This window comes from Cydia strobilella, chromosome 6, assembly GCF_947568885.1.
Source record: "Cydia strobilella chromosome 6, ilCydStro3.1, whole genome shotgun sequence".
Classification (NCBI taxonomy): domain Eukaryota; kingdom Metazoa; phylum Arthropoda; class Insecta; order Lepidoptera; family Tortricidae; genus Cydia; species Cydia strobilella.
In genome coordinates, this window is record NC_086046.1 from 8,320,432 (window position 1) to 8,342,354 (window position 21,923).

The 21,923-nt window shown below is 39.7% G+C and overlaps 1 protein-coding gene across 5 annotated transcripts in view; it reads right to left on the reverse strand.

The window, feature by feature from the left end:
• Positions 1-21,923, reverse strand: part of LOC134742352 (Ca(2+)/calmodulin-responsive adenylate cyclase-like) — a 132,471-nt gene that overhangs the window by 11,227 nt on the left and 99,321 nt on the right. For 3 of the 5 annotated variants that reach the window (XM_063675410.1, XM_063675408.1, XM_063675409.1), the window contains 7 exons: positions 10,684-10,842; positions 8,351-8,495; positions 7,603-7,776; positions 6,177-6,350; positions 3,650-3,835; positions 1,492-1,770; positions 378-528 (listed from right to left, as the gene is read on the reverse strand). In XM_063675410.1, the coding sequence (XP_063531480.1) occupies positions 378-528; positions 1,492-1,770; positions 3,650-3,835; positions 6,177-6,350; positions 7,603-7,776; positions 8,351-8,495; positions 10,684-10,842 (1,268 nt within the window). The remainder of the gene's footprint in view (positions 1-377; positions 529-1,491; positions 1,771-3,649; positions 3,836-6,176; positions 6,351-7,602; positions 7,777-8,350; positions 8,496-10,683; positions 10,843-21,923) is intronic. The other 2 variants (XM_063675411.1, XM_063675412.1) reach the window with 2 other exon arrangements.

Here is a 21,923-nt window from a genome sequence, read left to right on the forward strand (position 1 = left end):
TTTAAAATACAGTGCTCATAACATCCAGTATATCCGCTATTAGCTCCTTATCGCATAACTGTTACAGTGACACCGGCTGCGCTGTATATTGTGGATCGAATGTTTAGCAAACTCTCATAAAAGAGGTAAACTGGAGCATATATACATCGGTCATTCTCAAAAAATGTGTCTGCGGTCTATTTGCCGCGACCCATATATTTTCAAACAAAATGTATGAAAAGAGTCGTGGCAATTAGACGCAACCGCAGACATATTATCAGAGAATGACCCATATACATCATATTGATTGACATCACAACGTGTATTATATGGCGCTTCATAAAGAGTAGGTAGGCAATTTAACTGACCAGAAAACTTCATTACACTGTGTTACATACCTAAAGTGATATAAAGAGGAACAGGGCAAGCCCGATGATCAGTGCTACTCCACAACGCGGCGGCTATGTCACCAGATGTAGCTCGGATGTCCGCCATAGTGGTTACGTTTTCCGTCAGGTTACGGCACACGTCTACCTCTCTACACGTTACCTGAAAGCATAGAGTAACTTATACTAGAGCGGTACTGTCATAGTAAATTTTGTAATCACAGTAAATTCACTGCCATCTATCGACACACTTTAAAACTAAAAATGAAGATTTATAAAAATAAGATAAAATGTATTTAAATATGGATGATGATGATTTTTTTTGTGCATTAATTATTTTTATGATTTTGACCCATGTTCTTTTACTGATATGCGAAAAAATTGTTAAATAACAAACAAAACCGTCAACGCCATCTATACAACAGTAGGCCAAAGCTAGTAGCGCCCTCTGATCGAGAGTCAAATTTTCTTGATTTTCGAGGCACGTTTTTTCCTTAGACTGTATCTATCTTTGCCTGAAAGTAACAGACGATATTATTTATTAGTATTAAATACATTTTTTAAGCACAAGTTCCGATGGCAGCGGCAGAGCGAGTACGCCCGCCGAAGGCCTTCAAGTGGGCGGTGAAGAAAAGTAGTGGCTAAATAGTAGAGTGGGTTCTTGTAACCACATTGAAGTTCCCCACACAAGTGTCCTACAGCATATCCCAGCAAAATCAACAAAGATGGCGATGGCGTTTCTCAAGGCGAACGGATGAAAGATATCACACGGCATGAGCCGTACTCTAGCAGCCACAGTCAGCGCGAGTACGACAGCTCACCTCGCAGAAGCGAAAGAAAATTACTAAGGGCCACTTGCACCATTCACTAACCCGGACTTAACCGGTTAAACCTGGAGTTACCATGGTTACCAGTGCAATTTGAAACTAGGTTAACGGTGCAACCGCTTAACCCGGGGTTAGTGGGATGGTGCAAGTGGGCCTAAGAGTAATAGGAACGGACAAGACATCGCACGGTATGAGCCGTAGCCTGCGCCAGCGTGAGGGCCAGTACGGCAGCCGACCAGGCAAAGCCGTGACGAAGAATAATAACAGAACAGTGGACTGGTTTTTTTTTTGTTACTTACCACATTGACTTGTCCCACAGCATATCCCAGCACAATCGTGAAGGTGGTGATGGCGTTCCTCAACGCGAACGGACGAGAGACATCGCACGGTATGAGCCGTAGTCTCGCAGCTAGCGTCAGAGCGAGAACAGCTGCCGACCAAGCAAAGGCCGTGACGAAGAGTAGCAGGAGGATGGTGGTGCGGGGTAGTATGGCGGCTTGCAGGGCGCCCGCGGCGGCTACGGCCCCTAGTGCGGCGCCGAGCGAGCCCGCCCAACCACCGTCCGTCGATGCACGATACTGAAAATTAGATTGCCTGTATAGGTGTTGTATATTAAGTACTTGATGATTTGAAGGCTGGGCATTATAAGAATCGGTCCACGTAAAATAAATTTAGCAAACAAAATGTGGAAAACTAACTGTAACAATTTGGAAGTCATGGTATTGAAATAACTATTTTTCATGTCTTAATTGGATTACACGTGCATTGCATGGTGTTAAAAAAACAGTTAATTTTCGTCGATCCTAAGCAATCTCAGAGTAAACTATTTGAGTTGACTAATCGGTAATGTTTTCAGAATTACAAGCACCATGAAATTAGTTCATGATTTGGCATGTCGAATTAGGTCTTCTTATGAATTAGTATATAGTTCTTATGTTCTAGTAATATACTAATTCATTTTATAATGCTGATTTTATGCTTATACAAACGATGATGATGACCAAATACAAAAATAATGATTAATAATAACTAAATATATTAAATATACACGACCAAAGTAACAGCCCTAAAAAAACTAAATTATGTCAATTGTCAATTTGTTAAATTCCCCGCCAAAGCGATGGCACCTGACGTACACTTACTTCCCTTCAATAAAAATAGGATGTCCATGTATCAAGTGTTTATTAAGTTAACGATATATTTAATTAGATGGTGAAGTAAATTGCATGAGATCTCGTGTATTGAATTCTATTTAAGTTGGTTATTAATATTTTTCAATTCCTGATCACCGATTAAATTTCATCGTGTATAAATAAGTAATTTGTATTTTCTCTAAAAGACGAAGATTAGCGACAGAAGTGATGTACCTATGGCGAAAAGGTTTTATTTTTCTTTAGCTGATCACGTACCAAATAATGCGGGTAAATGCATTGTTTTTTTTATTTTATAAAATCATAAAATGTACACGTCAAACTGTTTTGATTTACTAGCTAATTGTTAATTGAGCGAGCTTCTATTCTACGCCTTTCCACTCTAACAATAATTATGAAAACTATTACTCAGAAAAATCTACACCTACTAAGCACAGCGTAGAAATAGGCAAAAACAACTCACCATTTCTAACGCGTCCTTGACAGATTACATTACAAGCATAAGAAATCGTATAAGTAAATTCAAATCGCTTTTAAGATATGTATGCACAATATATCTCTGTAGTCCACTTCGTAGAAGTATCGCCCTTGAATAATAGCCTAGTTTACATGCACGCCGTATCTTTACTGGCTCTTAATTCTGGTTATGCGCTACAAACACGTATCGAAACACCCAACGTGTTTCGTATTCTAATGAGAAACCAAACGAGATAACCAATAAATACACGTATGTGATGTACCAGTAAAAGATGCTATTCCAGGGAGAAATTTATTATGAATGCGCGTGCATAGAATAGTTTAGGCAAATTAAATAACTATATTTGGATGGATTCACAACCACTGTTTACCCACAATTTTTTGTAGTGGGATATCAACTTCCTTCAGCTGAATAAGTAAACCTTTGCAAGGAGACAGGTACGGAACTATTTAAAATTTACCTGCAAACCTATTTATTTTATTTATGCATTCCAACTTTCAACTGTATGTTTTGGCGTCAATACGAGTACGTAGAAGTTGTTAAGAGTCACAAGTACCCGCCGCCAAAATGCCGCTCCCTTACAATCTAAGTTACGCTAGAATGTTCATGTCAAGTTTAATTTTATTTCAGTAGGTATTATGTCGTTTGAAATGAGAGCGTAACTTCAATTGTATAGCGGCAGCTAGGTTCATGTGACTCTTAACGACCTAGATACACTACCTACATCATATTTAGGAATCATGCCTAAAGATCTCACATAGAAATGAGGCGAATACCTCGCGCCCTGCTTGTATAAAATAAGTCATAACTTCATACGTATGTATGTACCTGTCCTTCCTTAGCGCCATCTTTAAAGCAGAGAGTAAGAAGATGCACGTGCGTGGCCTTCTCGCGGTGCACGGAGCGCGCGTCGATTGCCTGCGCCAGGTACTTGTTGACGCGGTTGGTCGGCTGGTGGTACACAGACGAGTGACGCTTTTTCAACGGCCTCTTGAACTTCTCCGTCACTTTATTCTGTGAAAACATCACAGTTCAACGCAACTGACTTGATTATATTTCACGTTTGGGGATGTGATGATGCGGCATGAAGGAACTGCAAACATTCAAACGGTTAGGGTGGGGCATTGGTTGTGAGGGGTACACAGGTCCACCACATGCCGGCAAGATGCTTCATTCTAATTTCTCCAACTGACCTTTGAATGGAAAAGTTCCGGGCTCCGAAGCAGCATCACATCATTAGAATACAAGTAAACATTGTATTTACAAACAAAAATACAGTTCTATAGAATTAATCGATTTAGGGGAATACTCTGAACATGTATACGAAGAATTCTCAAAGACAACGTAACGAATCATAAAAGTTACAAACAGCTCTGATATATAGATATAGGTATGACTGGTTTCGAGAGATATGTTTAAGACTTAACCAAAATCCTTTGTGATTTATAATTTCCGATCATGAGCATTTCTTTATTAAGGAGTGATTTTTCAATCAAATATTAATTAAAATTTAAACTAATTATACGTTATAACTTAACTCACGTTTGGTTTAAATTCAACAATTGCTATCAAACACCTTTAGGTCAATGCTACTCTTAAACATGCGACCTCTCTGTTTATGTGTTTTATCTAGCTTCTAAAAATCAGACCTAAATCGAACACTCATGAATAAATTACCAAACACAAAGTGAAATAGGAAACACTAAAATTAGGGGCACTCCATGCAATTTAGTTTACAGTTGGGAGTCATGCCATGCTCTAGTGCTCGGGTGGCTACGTAGTCGGGGCAGCGAGTGAAACACAGTTCAGTGCGCTCGGCTTTATTCTCAAACAAGACTGAACTTAATATTATCTCAAATACACATAATAATTCGACAATTTTGAAAGAAAATAGGCCCAATAGGAATGGTGAATAGTGAATGATTTTGAGTGCTCATGTAGCTTGTTCTTATTTCCCTTCATAGACTATCTATAACAGTGTCAACGATTCAGTGTTCCGAACAGGTGAAACCACATTACTTAAGGTCAATATCGAGATTTTTGGAAAATTAAGTGCTCTTCGCCCAGTAGAGGTGTGACACAACGGTACACATAGGTACACAACAGTGCGCTTACTGTCCCCTCGAGTATCTGTTGTGGAACTAATGTCCAAGGGCGGAACATCTGAAAAACAACGAGCAGACGTACCAGATTAGTTGCTGGTATATCCAGACATTTCTTACAATTACATTACAGTACCCCTATTTTATACTGGTTTCATAATTTTATGAGAACTGAAATTAATTTCACATTTTATTGGGCCAATTCATGAAATAAGAATTAACAATTTCTGCGTAAGTACATTTAAGACACATACGTCATCTTGACGTCACAAAGCTTGAACACACCAGCAACTAAATGGGAAAACGTGGGGAAGTAACGAAACGTCTGTGCTGTGCTGACATTTAGAAAAATAAAATGGTGATATTTCTAACCGGTGACATTTGAATACCTAACATTTTCAGTTTTAGTGCAGTTGAGGGGCTAACTGAGACAGGGTTTAAAGCTCGGATTCCAAAAAGGTCAACCAGGACCGTCACTGCTCGGATTTCCAAAAGCTTGTTTTACTTTGAAGCAAAGCCAAACTTATCTTAAGTATGATAATATTTCCGCACACGAGGATTTTCTGCAAGATTAGCAAAAAAGCTTAAATGCGAAGTTGAAATAGATAAAGCAGCATTAATTTATCGAAATTCATCAATCCAAATCCAAACTACTTGGAAATCATAAAGCGAGGTTATGTGTTCAAACAAACAAACGCCATCGCGGTCGTCAACTCTCGTTATGCGTATAATTATCCGTAAGCGCGAAATCATAAAACTCGGCGGAAATAGCTTATGGTCTTTGTACCGGCTAAGTACCTATCGCCGACCATAGGTATTCTAAATCCTAGGTGCAAGAGCGGAACGCACACACAAGGCTCGGTAAACAAAACCTTTGCGTGTTGTGCGCTCCGTGCGATGTATGCAATGTTTGCGAGCTTATCTACGCTATTTTTAGATAACAATTTTATACAGTATATTACCTACGTATCAAGCAATTGCGAGGAAATAGTTACACAGTTGGAGAGTTCTATCGTGGAGCGGTTTGAAAGCTAAACTAAATAGCTATTATATTTCGCGAGATAGTAGATTGTGAGCGTTAAGTTTGACAATCTAGTTAGTATAAAACGTATGGCATCTTGCTGGTTGCGATTTAGTTTGACAACTTCACGATATATTCTCAATCGCTTTAGTGTTTTGTTCAATGGCGAGACGGTATTAGTAAATATAGCGTGGATAAGCTCAGTGTGTATAATGGATGAGGCCGTGTGGACCGTGGGGTGCGTGGAGCGGACGTGGTGCATGACGGCGTCGAAGGTTTGGTGCGAGGGGTCCTTGGGCTCCCGCTCCCGCTCTCGCGCGCTCACGTCTTCCGCGCGCATGGCCGCCAGCCGCAGCGCCTCCGCCGAGCCCGGCTCCGCGTGCAGCGCGCGCCGCAGGTCCAGCACCTGCCATGCCAGATCACACCGCTACAACCTCCTTCACGACACAACCCTTTGGATAATGTGCGGTATACTTCAAACAAACTTCAATCAATCCGTACCATTCGATGCTACTTTTGTGTGCGCCATACGTGCTCATATGCATCTTTCCCTTGATGTATTTACAACGAGTCTTACAGTGAACCACACATTATACAAAACAATGTCAAAAGCTTCGAGACACGTTGCTTACAACATCGACGTGGCTCGACATATAAGGTGTAGCCCCAAGCCTTAGTTCGATAAGCTGGACCTTTACCTTAGCTAAGGTATACACCGATACCTACATGAGAGAAAGAGCATTTTGTCCTTCTTCTCTACGGATATAAATAAACATAATTTTATGAACAAAAAAAATGCAGGAAAGTATTCAAATGAATGTCTATGATTTTAGGTTTTAAATTTAGGTAAATGTTGTGAATTCTAATTGACATTATTAAAGCCAACGACGAATTGTTTTTAAACAATAATTATAGAATGCGTCAAAAGCATGGTACAAGAACTAGTGAGTGGTGAGATTCAAATATCGAGAAACACTATCAAAATTTACTTTACTCTTACTACGAATAGGAAAGTTTTGCTATGCTCTTTCTACCACATCGCGTAGACATTATTGTGTAGGTGATAGGATCCATGATAGTCAATAATAAATGTACGTAATAGGTAGTAGGTGCTAAATAATGCACCCCAAGTGTTTGACGTTAACATCCATTGGCATCATTAATGGGTGCACGTTGAGGTGCGCTTCAATCGATTAATTCGGCATCAATTTTAATGACTTCACATGGGACCCAGCACCTGATATGATTATTCAAAGTACCTACTGCTGCTCATAAACATCTATCTCTATATCTATCTATGCTATTTATTGAGTTATTTAAATTCGCTAAATAAATATAGGATCATAGAGGAATAAAAATCGAATTTAAGAAACAAAGACAACTTACCTTTAAGAATCAGAAGCGAAACTCGAAGCGAGAATTTAAATCACTCGATCGAAACATTCTGAAGGATAAGAAAAGCCGCGGACACCGGCCTTGTTCTGTTTAGCCATGTCCAGTAAAGTGCAGTCGAAACTTTTAAACGTCAAAGTGAAAGAAAGTACGAACATTTTTACAAACTTTTTTTGGCAATTCTAGCCATATTTTAAGGCTATAATTGTCAGATGAAGTTTGCAACAGAAAAAAGATAAAAGTTGAAGAGTTAAAGAAATAGATACCTTCCTAGCTGCGTTGGCTTTAAGCTCTTGCGGCGAGGCGGCCATGTTGGAGAAGGGGACGTCCACGTTGAACTTTATGGAGTGCAACAACTGAACGACGACGTTGGAGACGTTCTTGAAGGAAAGCTTGCGTCGCGACGCCGAGCCCAGCCCCACGCCCGAGGACAGACACATCTGGAAACCGGCAAAATGCTTCCTCACTCTAACACATTACACCAAAATACATTTTATATACAGCTCCGAGTGTTAAGGTAAGGCTACACCGAGACATAAGGAGAACGGCGATGCTGAGAACATTCTGGAACACGTTTACATATGGACTCGCAAAGATGACATGCAGACAATGTACCAATAATAACACTCAATCAAGGTATAGTCTATATTACAAAATTGGGGGAGCTTTGCTGTGACTCTGTCTTCTTAAAAAGGTTATTTTGGCTATACAGTTATATTCAAGGATGGTTGCATATTTCTTGCGACCATGTCGAGCTTAAGGCAGATAACGCTAGGCACAACGCAATTAAAGTAGGTAATGGCAGTCGCTAACACCATACCTATACTTAAATACTTGGGTGCCAAACGATGGCATGACACATATTTTTATAGAGGGAATGACCACATCGAAATCTGCTTTGTATAGCAAAAAAATACACAACAATCAATGATTACAGCGTGGTGCCTTGTGTTAACGGCCTATATGATTTGTTGGGGGCATGAAGTACGTAATAGAGATGTAGGGTGTACTGACTTTTCTTCGCCTCGGCGGTGGGATGATGAAGTAAGTTTGTATGGAGTGGTCGCGCAGGTAGGCATTGCGCGAGGCACCGTGCCCGGGCTCAACCTCGTATGCGCCGCCCAAGCACTCCAGTGTAGCCTGTGTTACGTGCACTCGTCTGTAATGAAAACAAAAACCATAAATAACTTGACGTCAATAATGAAATCTAAACAAAATCTTTTAGATTTATTTGTTTCTTAGGATTGGGCTGCCGAATAAATACTACGAAGACGACTCCGACGACCGAATACTACTCTAAAAAACCGGCCAAGTGCGATTCGGACTCACGCACGAAGGGTTCCGTACCATTACGGAAAAAAACAGTAAAAAAAATCACGTTTGTTGTATGGGAGCCCCATTTAAATATTTATATTATTCTGTTTTTAGTATTTGTTGTTATAGCGGCAACAGAAATACATCATCTGTGAAAATTTCAACTGTCTAGCTATCACGGTTCATGAGATACAGCCTGGTGACAGACAGACAGACGGACGGACAGAGGGACAGCGGAGTCTTAGTAATAGGGTCCCGTTTTTACCCTTTGGGTACGGAACCCTAAAAACTACGGTTGATTAACGATAACTTTCTGTAGGTTATGGTCGACGCTGGCATAATAGAGTTTGAGACTGTAGTAGGAGTAAGCTATTGTAAATTCCTTACTAAAAAACTAAAATAAAACGTACCTGTATTTGTAATTTTGAGTATAACCTATTCTCAAATATCAAAAGACTGGATGAAGCTTTAACAATACCAAAGCGAAGCGTAATATAATGCACATACATACAACTGTACTACCTATTAAAGTACCTACATCACAACTATAATGGACATTCGACATCAATCGTGTTGAAAGGAAGTAATAAGCTTATGTCAATCATTGATGGATTCTTCGGATCAAAGGACCAACTCGTATGTGTTCATTAACATTGGCCGGTCTATAATTGACCGGCATTGAACAACGTCTAACTATAGCTGAATTAGGTGTTTGCCAATAATTACAGTTTCAATCAGTCGCATTTTCACAGTCAAGGTTTTCTTTTTAACTGCTATCGATTACTTAGAAGTCTAGTCTTATTGTAACACAAAACACGCAGTTCTCAAGTCGTGAATGCGTATTTCATTACAAAGGAGTGTTCTTACAAAGTCGCTGACAAAGGGGACTTTGACTCGATGTTCATTAAAAAGAAATTTAAAGCAGACAGTTAACCTTTTCTGCAATTGCAGTGTCTCCTACACAAATAAAAAGGATAATGACCATGCAAATAGTGCTTGAACTCGAGACATTGAGCTGATAATTGCTTTGAGAGCATTTCAATTCTGAATGTTGCGGGGCAGCTTTTCTTTATACATACAGTCCTTTGTTATTAAAATATATTCTGAATCATGATGGAGTTTATATATCGTTACAGTGAGTGATCCGTTATATTTATTTGTATTGTGGCATACATCGGGGTTATTACGGACATCAAACTTTACTTATACCAATATTTATTATTATTATATAAAAAGTAACAAAAACCTGAGCTTTTTTCCAAGAGAATATTGTATGACTTGTAGTTTCAGACTCGTATTACTTTCGTTTGATAGTCAAACGATCGGACTGGATGTTAAACAAAGCGTGGGCATTATGTAGCATCGGTTCATGTAAGGCTTCACGAAGCGTAGGTGCCTACATAAAATAAATTTAAATCAATATAGCTTGTATATCTGGAGTGAATACATACATATAGTTATGTACTTATTTTACATAAGTACTGTGCACATTGGCCGACCGGTGGGACTCACCATGGCTGAAGCACTGGGTGCAGCTATGTACATGCCCCAGTATGTACAATTTTGTTTTTATGTTATGTTTGTACTAACCCTAGATGTAATAAGTATTAGTATGTTACTAACACATTATGAACTTTATTCGAAATAAATGATTTATGATTTGATTTGATTATATCACAATTTCCGGTAGAAATTAAACACAAAGGCACATGCGGAACAAAACCATATGTTAATATCACTGCGCTCGGAACTACGAATATACAAGATTACTCCTCTATTCCCAATAATATTAATTGCATAGAAATTTTGATAACTGCACTCTACTAATGCTAACCCTGCCGCGCTAACCGCCACCGCATCACCGTGTCACATTTGTCGCAAAAATTAAACCAACTGCTATAACCGCGCCCGCTTCGCTTCACGCCACGCCGTCCAAACGCCGCGTGTAGCTTGGACACTTCCACGGGTATCGATGGTTGTCGGCCAGCTAGGAATCCCTTGGACACAGCGTAAGTCCAGAACATATCACGTACCCAGGCTCCCCGCCCGCCTCCATGTTGTTGGCGAGCGTGACGTCGTTGGACCACACGTCGTACTGCCACTTGCGCAGGCCCAGCACGCCGCACAACACGCGCCCCGTGTGGATGCCCACGCGCATGTTCAGCTGTACATCAGTCGCTTCCACTACAGATCTGAAACAATTAGTAAATGCTTATTTAATAAATTAAATAAATTTCCACGATCGTCAGTTGCACATTGAGAGAACCAAACAAATCAAAAGCGATTCCTGGTTTCTTCGCCGTATTTATGTAGGTACACCAGGGGAAACTTCGCTTGCTAAACTCACACAACGCTCGCTTAAAACGTTTCATTTTCAACATGATGACTCTTAAGGACCGTCGTGGGATTTCTGACCTTTCGGCTAGCCAACTTTCGGCCTTTCTAGTGTAAAACCAATTAAACTAATGTTTGATCTCATGGCATTATACCTAGAATAAACATAATAGGAACCAGTATAAAACACATGTAAGTAGAATAAAGGCTAGTTTAGTTTTAACATTTATTATAGCTTATTCACTCCTAGATACACGCTATTACCTACTCTGTTTATAATTCGTCATTGTATAACTTCTATTGTATATTTTATATGCAGTTTGTTAATTAACTAGCGATCTCTAGATTTCTACTAATTGCTTTCCTCAATATGTAAATGTAACCCTTGTACTTTATTTAACTAAATAGGGTGGTTCAAAAAACCTTTATTTTGATTTTCCGACAGGGCACCCCCTTATTTTATAACACTTATAATGCTATTTTATCAGCATATGGACCGGGACCGTGATTACCTTTTGTATTGTTTTTGAGCTCCCGATATTTCGACGCAGTTACATGCATCTTGTTCAAATATCGGGAGCTCAAAAACAATACAAAAGGTAATCACGGTCTATATCCCGGTCAATATAAGTCTAGTGAAACTAACCGTGAATCATTCAAAACTGTTAGTCTATAGAAATTTACAAAAACTACAAGCACTTCCAACAATATATTTCCGAGAATAACTAGGTACTAAAAGTCTTACTCTTCTAGTAGTAAAATAGTTCTTTTTGTAGTGACATACTGCAAAATTAATGTGCATTTGGATAAACACGAAGAAGATATATGTTTCAATGTAGGTGGACTGCATCGATCTGTCTGATTACTCGCACATCTGATATATTAATAATAATAATAATAATAATAATAATAATATTGTTTATTTCAAGTTTTAAACTCATACAGTAAAATAAAATAAGGTAACATAAAACTTAAAAATACAATACAATACAATGATGCGGAAGCTATAAATAGATCCTTTGTTAAATTATACCTTAAATAAGTACATAATTATTATTTACCATTTTGGTTCAGGTGCACGGCCGTCCAGTGTTTTAGGATGTTATTGCTCGGGTTTACAGTAAACAGCGCCAGAATATCATTTTGCTGCGAGTTTTGCCATACGTTTGCCCAGACCGAAGCTATGCGGGACCTCATGATTGCATAAAAATCAGGTACTCCCGCATTAGCAAACATGGTCTTAGCACTGCAGTAACGAGGTTGTTTCATGAGTATTCTGAACGCATCGTTATACTGAACCCGAAGCGCGTTATATGAGCGTTTGGTGTAGTTACACCAAAGTGAGCATGTATAAAAGCACTGACAGAATGCCCTAAACAAAGTAATTTTTACGTCAGTGGTGCACTTGGAGAATCTTCGCGACAGCATGTTACAGCGGACCGCGAGCGCGCGGCGCTCTCGCTCCATGTCCATGTCGTCGCGAAGGTTCTCCGTTAGAAAATGGCCTAAGTACTTGAAAGATGCTACGACCCGAACCGGTGAACCATTCAAATAAACTGGCGGAACTACCTCCGGACCCTTGCCGTATCTGAAAACGAGCAGTTCTGTTTTTAAAATATTATATTTTAGGTAATGCTGTTTTGAGAATGTTTCGCAGATAGTAAGCAATTTTTGGATACCCTGGCTTGAGGGGCTGAGAAGCACCATATCATCGGCATAGCTCAGGTTATTAACGCATATGTTAGCAACATGGCAACCCGTCCTGGTACCTCTCAGCTCCTCAATCAGACCATTAACGTAGAGGCAAAATAGGTCCGGAGAAGTTATGCCCCCTTGACGTACACCACACTCTAGCCTATAATCGTTAGAGAGGGTATCGCCCCATTTCACGTTGTTTGTTTGGTTTTCGTACCAATACCTAAGAACATTGACCGTGTCTACCGGCACGTTTGATCCCAAGAGCTTAGTCCACAGTAGTTCGTAATTTACTAGGTCGAAGGCACGGCTCAGGTCTAGAAAACATGCATACACAGATGTATGTTTACTGATGTAGTAGTTAACTACCGTTTTGAGACTAAGTATCGCGGACTCGGTCGATAGGCCGGCACGAAAACCAAACTGCGCGTCATTCAACCTTATGTTTTTCGTCAGTTCGGGCTGCAACAACCTCTCAAGCACTTTACCAATTATTGTGCCCAGGGATATTGGCCTATAATTTTTCAGGTCAGACAGATCACCGCTTTTATTTTTGACTATAGGGACCACTATAGTTTTCATTAGTGCTTCAGGTAGGTAGCTAAACTGGATACACAGATTAAATAAGATAGCCAGTACTCTCGGCATTTCATCGCTAGCATATAGTAAATGCTCCACGCTCAACCCGTCGTGTCCCGGAGACTTGCCTCTCTTCATACGTTTAACAACATCCGCGACATCCTTTGGAGTAAACTGACTCATCTCGGTTGGAGCAGGGGAGGTCCCCCGGACAGGGCGGGGGGGAGCGGGCGCATTGTCGACGTCGGATGGCGGGTCTACTTTAAAGTGACGCGCAAACTGGTTGGCTATTTCTTTAGGGTCATTGATGTTATTTATACTTAAAGGCAGTTTTGACTTATAATCTAAAGCTTTAGTATTTTTCCAAAATTTCGAAAAATTGTTACATTTTCTATTTAAAGCTAAAATATTCATTTTAATTGACTCTTCATTATCCTGACACCATTTTAATTTATATTTGAAAACTTTCCTACTTTCTGTCATGCTATTATAAACGTCACCCGAGCGCGGTTTCCCGCAGTCTACCCAGTGATTAAAATACATTCTAGCGATAAGATGGCTATGTTTGACGTGGTAGTTCCACCCGGCGATCTGTCTGCCCTTTTTCCGTGCACCTGCACGCGAACAGTAGCTTACGGTAGCAGCGGTCTGCATAATATCGATAATATTGTTATATAATTCGGAAATCATTACTGTACTATCTAAATTCTGTCCATTTTTACAATAGTCAATGCGTTTTAAATGTTCATAACAATATTTACCATATTTATTTATTTGTTCTATGTCCCTTTGACCCCACAATATACTTTTTAGACCATTTACATTATGTGTAGCCGCCGTAGTGTTACATATAATTTTTAAGTTTAGGCGAATGAATAACGGAAAATGATCTGACCAGGAAACATCATTACCTACCCAAACAGATTGTATCGTCCTCCATGCGGCCGTAGTGGTTACGCAATGGTCCAACCACCGACGAGAGCCATTCGCTTCGCTTAAATACGTATAGGTATCGGAGTTGACACCTAGGATATTTATGTCCGCACATTCCCATTGCTGCTCAGAACAAAAGTCGCTTAACTCCCGTCCAAAGGCAGCACTGGGATGAGCGTTGAAATCGCCTATGATATAAGCAGCCGCGACATCACTCTCCTCGATGGCTGCACTTACATTGGCCAAGCAGCTCGTGAAATCCATTAAGTTATCATGACTGTCGCAGGGCATATACACATTAAAAATACTAAAACTTATACTACTATAATCAATTTTTATTGCCAATATCCTATCGTTGTCGCACTCTATTCTTGTTACGTTGGAGAAAACCGACGTTCGCCATAATATAGCCAAGCCGCCGTACGGCCGTCCGCGCAGTACCCCGGCCGACGTGTCCACGGAAGTGGTAGCACAGCCGCTGAACTTGTCATCGATGTTGTGCACAAGGCTCAGGTCGTGTCCCAGGAGCCAAGTCTCTTGTAACAAGACGATATCGGCATCACGACAAAGTTGACGAACATGCCCAATGGATCTCTTTAGAGACCTACAGTTAAACGAAACCATTACGATTCCGTTCGGCGTATTAAATTGATTTTGTAAATTATTCATAAATATATAGTTAAATGAGCATTCTAGGCAGCGCGCACTGGCCGTTCCACAAATAATCTGTATTTCACCTGCGAGGGCCAAAAGTCACTTGACAGGAAAGTCGATACTTTACTCCTAGGTATTATCACTTTAAACGAATTAAAACTGGTTTCCCATTTAGCAACTAACAACTGGACGTTGATACATGATTCACCCATTTCGTGTATATGCGCCTTTATATCATCGATAGTTGTAGACTTTTTTAACCTCGATACGTAAACAGCTGACGTTAGGTCTGCAGCCTGTATCTTGCAGGTATTCTGGGACGTTCCACAGAGGTTCCGTTTTTTATTACGTTTTTTCTTTTCAACTAGCGTAAAATCTGACTCAGTTTCAATGGACTCAGTTTCAATAGTGACACGGTCGGTTTTTGCTTGCGCCGCTGCGATATCGCGGTAGGTCGGATTACGCACGGGTGACTGTTGCTTATTGCTAATGTTATTGTCGGTAGATCGTAACACCGGCGGCTGGTCAATTTTGCTTAAACTTATTCGCATCTTCGGTTTGGATGGTTTCTGTTTAGATGGTTTCTTAGGCGTCCTTAATACTGAGGTAGCACTTGTAGGAGTCGTATCACGAGTTTGTGTGTCACTTAGCTCTTGTCGAAGGGGGCTATCGGTGCATCGATTTGTTAGATCAGATCTAATCCTCGTTTCAAATTCAGTCATCTCCGCTTTAGACACTGTTTTCAGACTAAGGTCATGCAGTGCTACTTTCATAGCACTAAGATCACGCAAAAGACGGCTCACGTCTATATGGTCCATGGTAACAGGCGGTAGACGGTTGAGGTCTTTCGCCACAAACGTCGGGTGCTCATCGAGGAGGGTCTCTTTAAACAATTTTATCACATCCTTGATATTTTTCTTGTCTTTGTCCTCCCCCCGTCTCGCTGTACACTTGACGTGACTGTCCGGCAGGGCCTCGAATAAAACGTTTTTGCCACATTCTATTTCACTTTCTGTGAAGTTGGAAGCACAGATTTGCACTAGCGTCAATTCATCTAATATGCAAAATTTATTTTGCACAAAAGTCAAAAATTCGTTTATAATCACACTTTCCGACATATTTGCATAAAGCGAAGCGGATAATTACTTAAAGTAAACAATTGCACTGCGCGTTATCTTATCTCTCGGATACGCGCGCCATGTCGAGGCGGTAGCAAGACGTGCACTGATTATTATTTTACACATTTTCAAACTGAACTAGAAGAATGTAATGAAGGAGTCGTAAGTAAAACAAACTGCGCTATCAACTGGCGATTTCCTGTGCGTATAAATCAGAGTATTTCAAACAGATGCATGGTCTGGAATTCTTCAGACCGGTCAGGTTTCGAACGAGGACTAATCGCTTGAATTCTGTAAATACCAGGCAAAGACGCCAATATCATCAGTACGATGATCGCATTTACGATGCCAGCTATTAGGTATAGCTACTTCATCCATTATGGTTTTATGTACCTAATACCGAAGAAAGTCAATAAACACTGAAGACATAAAGGAAGCACTATCAATTTTGTTTCGAAACTGTGGCCATAACCGATCGAAGGTCGACGGACTAAACGCCTGACATAACTTCAAAAGCCAGAAACCTCATAAAATCATGTGCGTATTATGCTTTCAATGTATTTACGAGAAGATCGTAGCGGTTAATAATTTAGTGTATACAAACAGCTGAACGCTTAAAACCAAATTACTCCCCCGTCTAACACCCCGTTGGATATTCAACGCTTTATACGCAAATAATAACCAAATAACGAATACAGTTATATTGATAAAAAGCGAAGTCATTGCGCCTAATGGATAAAAGCTTCATAATCCAGACAGAAGGAAATAATTTATTTTAAACGCTTTGTTAAGCCTCTCTAATACTGAACCTTTTTGCGAAAACATCGATTAGAGCCTACTTAATTATTTCGTGTTTATTTTCACTTAATCTAATAACTTCCCTTTTTATGCCGCAAGATTACTCTAACAACTTCCTGGTGTAATGGTGGGCCTATTAATAGGCTGATACTTATTAATTATTACAAGGTTCTTACAAAGTTAATGTTTATTTATTTATGAATCGTGATAAATTAGCTCGAGTTCATTTAACTGCGTATTCTTACTCGTACAGCCGCAACTGGGTTTACAGGCGACAAATTAAACGAGGTTATAGCGTTTTTACGACCGTTTTGATTCATGAAGTGTAACATCGGGGAGTCTGTTATTAATCGACACAATGCCTGACATGCGATGGCTTATTACTTTTATCGTGTTTAGAAACAGTATAAGTACCTATAGTACCGTAGTGGATATAACATTTGTTTAGGAGCAATAAATAAGCATATTTATTGCTCCTTAACAAATTTTATATCCACTGCAGTACTAACGTTCTAACTCGGGACCGCCTTCTGAAAACACAAGCAATAGGCGTGAGGTTACCAAATGAACGCATGTAAATGAATTAAGTAGCTGAGCAATTAACGTAACATAAATTAATCAAGTCGCAGATACGACGCGCATAATTTTTCATTAGCAGACGACGGCAGATTCGCAGGACCGAATTAATCCTCGAGAGAACTAGCTTTATTCCCCTTTTAGCTTTAATTGCCGAAAATTACGACTTCTTAACGAAACAAATCGTCTACGAAATTGAAATGGATACCAAAAGCCGTATTTATTTTGAAAGCGTCGTTTCAGGAATCGGTAAACAATAAAATTGTGGAGTAGGTTGATTGTGGAAATGAGCTAATTGGGCATTGTGTTGGAATATAGTAAAAGTAGGTCAACAAGAATTATTACCCTATAAGACAGCCGTATTCCGCTCCAGTGGCTCCCTGTCAAGAGCACAGCCAAAGCCACGCTAACTGAAAGAAAACTCGGGCAAATATGGGTTATCCGGACCCCCGCCAACTTAGTTGTTATCATACAGGCATACCACAGGCAAACTCACCTACCTACTATGTTGAATTATAATTTTAGAACTTTGTTTGAGGTTACAAAATACTTCGGACCGAGAAAATAAATCAAGTTACTATTGTAATTCGATTTTATAAATATTTATCGAGCGCCGGAATCCAATATGCAAGCGTCGAACTGTCTTCTAACCCAACACAAACAGATTGCTTAATAAAATATCTGCCTACAAACTCCACACCCTAAGCTACAAATCTGTATGGAAGATCGGTTACCAAGTTCAACCTTAAAAGGTAAACTATTTTAAAAGTATGTCGCGACGTCAATTACTATAATATGTGTAATGAGACCAATAAAATAAACATCTCTTTAAGTGTAAAACAAAATACTATGTTAAGTGAGTAATTGGCTCGCCAAATAGGGCACTACGATTGATACGTAATTTGTATCCAGTAATTGCCAACGCACTGATGTGATGTGCCGAACTAAATTGAATTATATGGGCACTGTGAATGACATCTCGCTTTGTGTGGTAGGGCACAGGACAGCGGATGTCATTCCAGATCTAGAGCAGAGCCCAACTGGGGAAGTACCTCCACCTTACAGAAAACCGCAGCCAAATAACACTAGACCCTACTAATAGTGTTGTGTTCCTGCCGGTGAGTAAGGTTGCCAGAGCTCGAGGGAGAGGAGTGTTAGGGTCGGCAACGCGCATGTAACTCCTCTGGAGTTGCAGGCGTACATAGGCTACGGAGACTGCTTAACATCAGGCGGGCCGTATGCTTGTTTGCCACCGACGTAGTATAAAAAAAAAAGAATTATAATCCTAACTTGACGTAGGCTGACGAGAGCAGATCCGCACTGAGGCCGCCTAACACAATTATTATGATATGTTAATTTCGCTTTGGCATAATCATAACTGCGACGAAAAGCTTGCAAAGTTGAGCCGGGAAACAGATGTTTCGGCTTAACAGGGATTTAACAGCAGTCAATTACTGAACCCCTTTTCGCTTCAGCTTTGTTGAAGAAAATCTTAGACAGATAAGGTTGCGCTATTTCTGCGCCGGAAATTTGTGTTTAAATGTAATGAGTGGAAGTGGATGTACATCACAAACACTGAATATGGGGCATATTAGGTTGCCTTTTTGCGCGTCCTTCGGCTCTCCTCTCATTCCGACACATGCCAGATACGGCGGCCACCCCCTAAATATGGAATTACTCGGGTCGCTTGCTCTTGGGACGAAACGAAAACTTGTTTACACATTGATCTACATTATTTGAAGAGCCACTTTAGCCGGGTCGGTAGTGACCCTCCCTTAGAAACTTGTTAGTTAACGAAGGAACGAATATTTACTGTTATAGTTTTCTATGCGTATATTTGTCGCATAGGACTCGTAATCATAATAATAAGAAGAAGAAGAAGAAGAAGAAGAAGAAGAAAGACATTTATTCCATAAAGCACACATACACTGGACAATACGATAAAATAAGTACAATACTAGGATACGATAATACTAGGTAACATTGTTCCGTTTGAGGGTAAATCGATCTATTTCATCTTTTAAAACCAAAATCCATGGACTATAAATACAACTGAAAACGTGGTATTTACAATGTAGGTATTATTTGTTTTTTTATGAGTTCCTGACATTTCGACACAGTTGCACATGTCATCTTCACGGAGTAACGGACGTGCTGCGAGTTTAATTGTGGTCTACACGCTATAGCAATCTACTCTCTTTCTGGTTCGCTTGCTATGCACGGTGTCACTGCTACTATATACAGCATTCTCACTTGGAATGGAACTCGATGACGCTGACGACACACAATACATAGTTACAGTATCAATTCGCGCATTTATAGCCGAAATTTTACTCTTTTCGGTTCGTGAATACACTGAATACCCCGTTTTCAATAGTAAATATTATATACAGGGTGGTTAAAAAATAAGTGCATTCCCGTTGCCAGGGAGGAGGCAGAGGGGCCAACCCCGAAATCGCGGAAAAAATTGGCTGTTTCATACATTTTGGCTGGTCCATTTTCTATGGGAGTAATTTTTTTTTTCGCGATCTCGTAGTTGGTCCCATAGTAAAAGTTGCTCAGTATAATTCCAAAACCTCCCTGGCAACGGGAATGCACTTATTTTTTAGTTGCCTTTTTAGGGTTCCGTACCTCAACGGAAAAAACGGAACCCTTATAAGATCACTCGTGCGTCTGTCTGTCTGTCCGTCTGTCACAGGCAATTTTCTCCGAAACTACTGGACCAATTAAGTTGAATTTTGGTATACATATGTATATTTGTGTTGAAAACCTATTAGAAATGTGCAGTCAAGCATGAGTCGGGCTTAATTACTTAGTTTTTGATCCGACCCCTACGGGTTTTTAAAGACATTTCACTCACGTTTCACAAAAAAAATTCATTGTTTAAATTGTGTAATGTACGGAACCATTGGAACGCGAGTCCGACTCGCACTTAGCCGGTTTTTTTTTGTAGCCTATATAACAATAAACGGGACTTGCAGCAACATTGTTGCATAGTAAATATAATCGTAAGCTCAACATAAATTATCCTGGAAGCACGAATTCTCACGAACGGAAGCGGTGCTGCCGCTGACGTAAACGAATTCCTGCCAGCACTAAATTTCAACTACGGCATTATCTAAAGTATATTATTATAGCAAACTACGATCATAGTACAGTCAGCATCAATACTATGAAACAATGCGCCAAAAGTATATGCTACCCTTTATTACTTTTTAATTGTTCTATATCGGTTCTATATATGTATACAGATATATCTTGTTTAGTTATCAGAGAATAGTCTGATGCTACTTTTGATGCTCACTGTACAACTAATGCACTGTATTATTAATTAAAAAACCGGCCAAGAGCATGTCGGGCCATGCTTAGTGTAGGGTTCCGTAGTTACTCTTCCGTCACAATAGGCTAAACTGGAGCTATTAGTATAGAAGATTGTTAACAAAGGGATGAAATGATGTTTGGTGCCTTTCACCCGAGTTAAACAATCTACTTTTCATATCAAATACGAGGAAAGCAAAAAGACAAAAATAACTTTAAAAAACCCATTTAATGTCCGAAATATAAAGTTTAACTGTGGCTGGTACGTCTTTTTTACTATGAAGGAGAGACTTTTTGCGATAACTCAAAAACGGCTAAAAATATCACGTTCGCTATAGTTTTCATTTAATGTCTTTATGAAGCTCTATTTTTTTTTGGACCTATGTTAGAGCGTGGGGGCACAATTGTTTTTTCTTTCGGATCGATTATTTCCGAAAATATTTACTTCATCAAAAAATGATGGTTGAATACCCCTATTTATTTTGAATAACCTATCCAACGATACCCCACACTGTAGGGTTGAAGCGAAAAAAAATCCACCCCCACTTTATGTGTAGGGGAGGTACCCTAAAAAAATTTTTTTTTGATATTATTGTACTACTTTGTTGGATTTATTGATTTATATATCCATGCCAAATTGCAGCTTTCTAGCACCCACGATCACGGAGCAAAGCCTCGGACAGACAGACAGACGGACGGACGGACATGGCGAAACTATAAGGGTCCCTAGTTGACTACGGAACCCTAAAAACGGGACTTAATCGCGTATAATTAATATAAAATAGCGTATAATGTTTAAAAATCGTAAAGGTTTAAATCAGTGTAATGCACGGTATCTACCTATAGTATCAAAGAATTTCCAACTCTGTCCAGTGGCTTTTCCGAGCGAACAATGAATCGTCTTTTTCCGTTCTGACAGGAGATTTATCGGGCGATAAAACAGCGACATAATTTTAATACAGTAAAAGTCACTGATTATGTAAAATTTTCTGAGTTTTCATCACATATTCGCTTAATTTGAATTTATTTAAAAAAGTTACGAGCTAATTAATGGAAATTTTCTGTTTTTCTTGCGAACTTGCATATCTGAATTGCCCGAAGTTCCACCAATATTAAGAGTAATTATTAACGTGTTTAATGTTAATTATTTTACGGTTTAGACTCACTTGTTTTAGTCACTCGCGCGACATGTTTCGGAGAGCCTAGGTCTCCTTTCTCAAGCACTAATAGTGGGAGCAGCGTTCACGACGACCGTGTATTGCGTACTG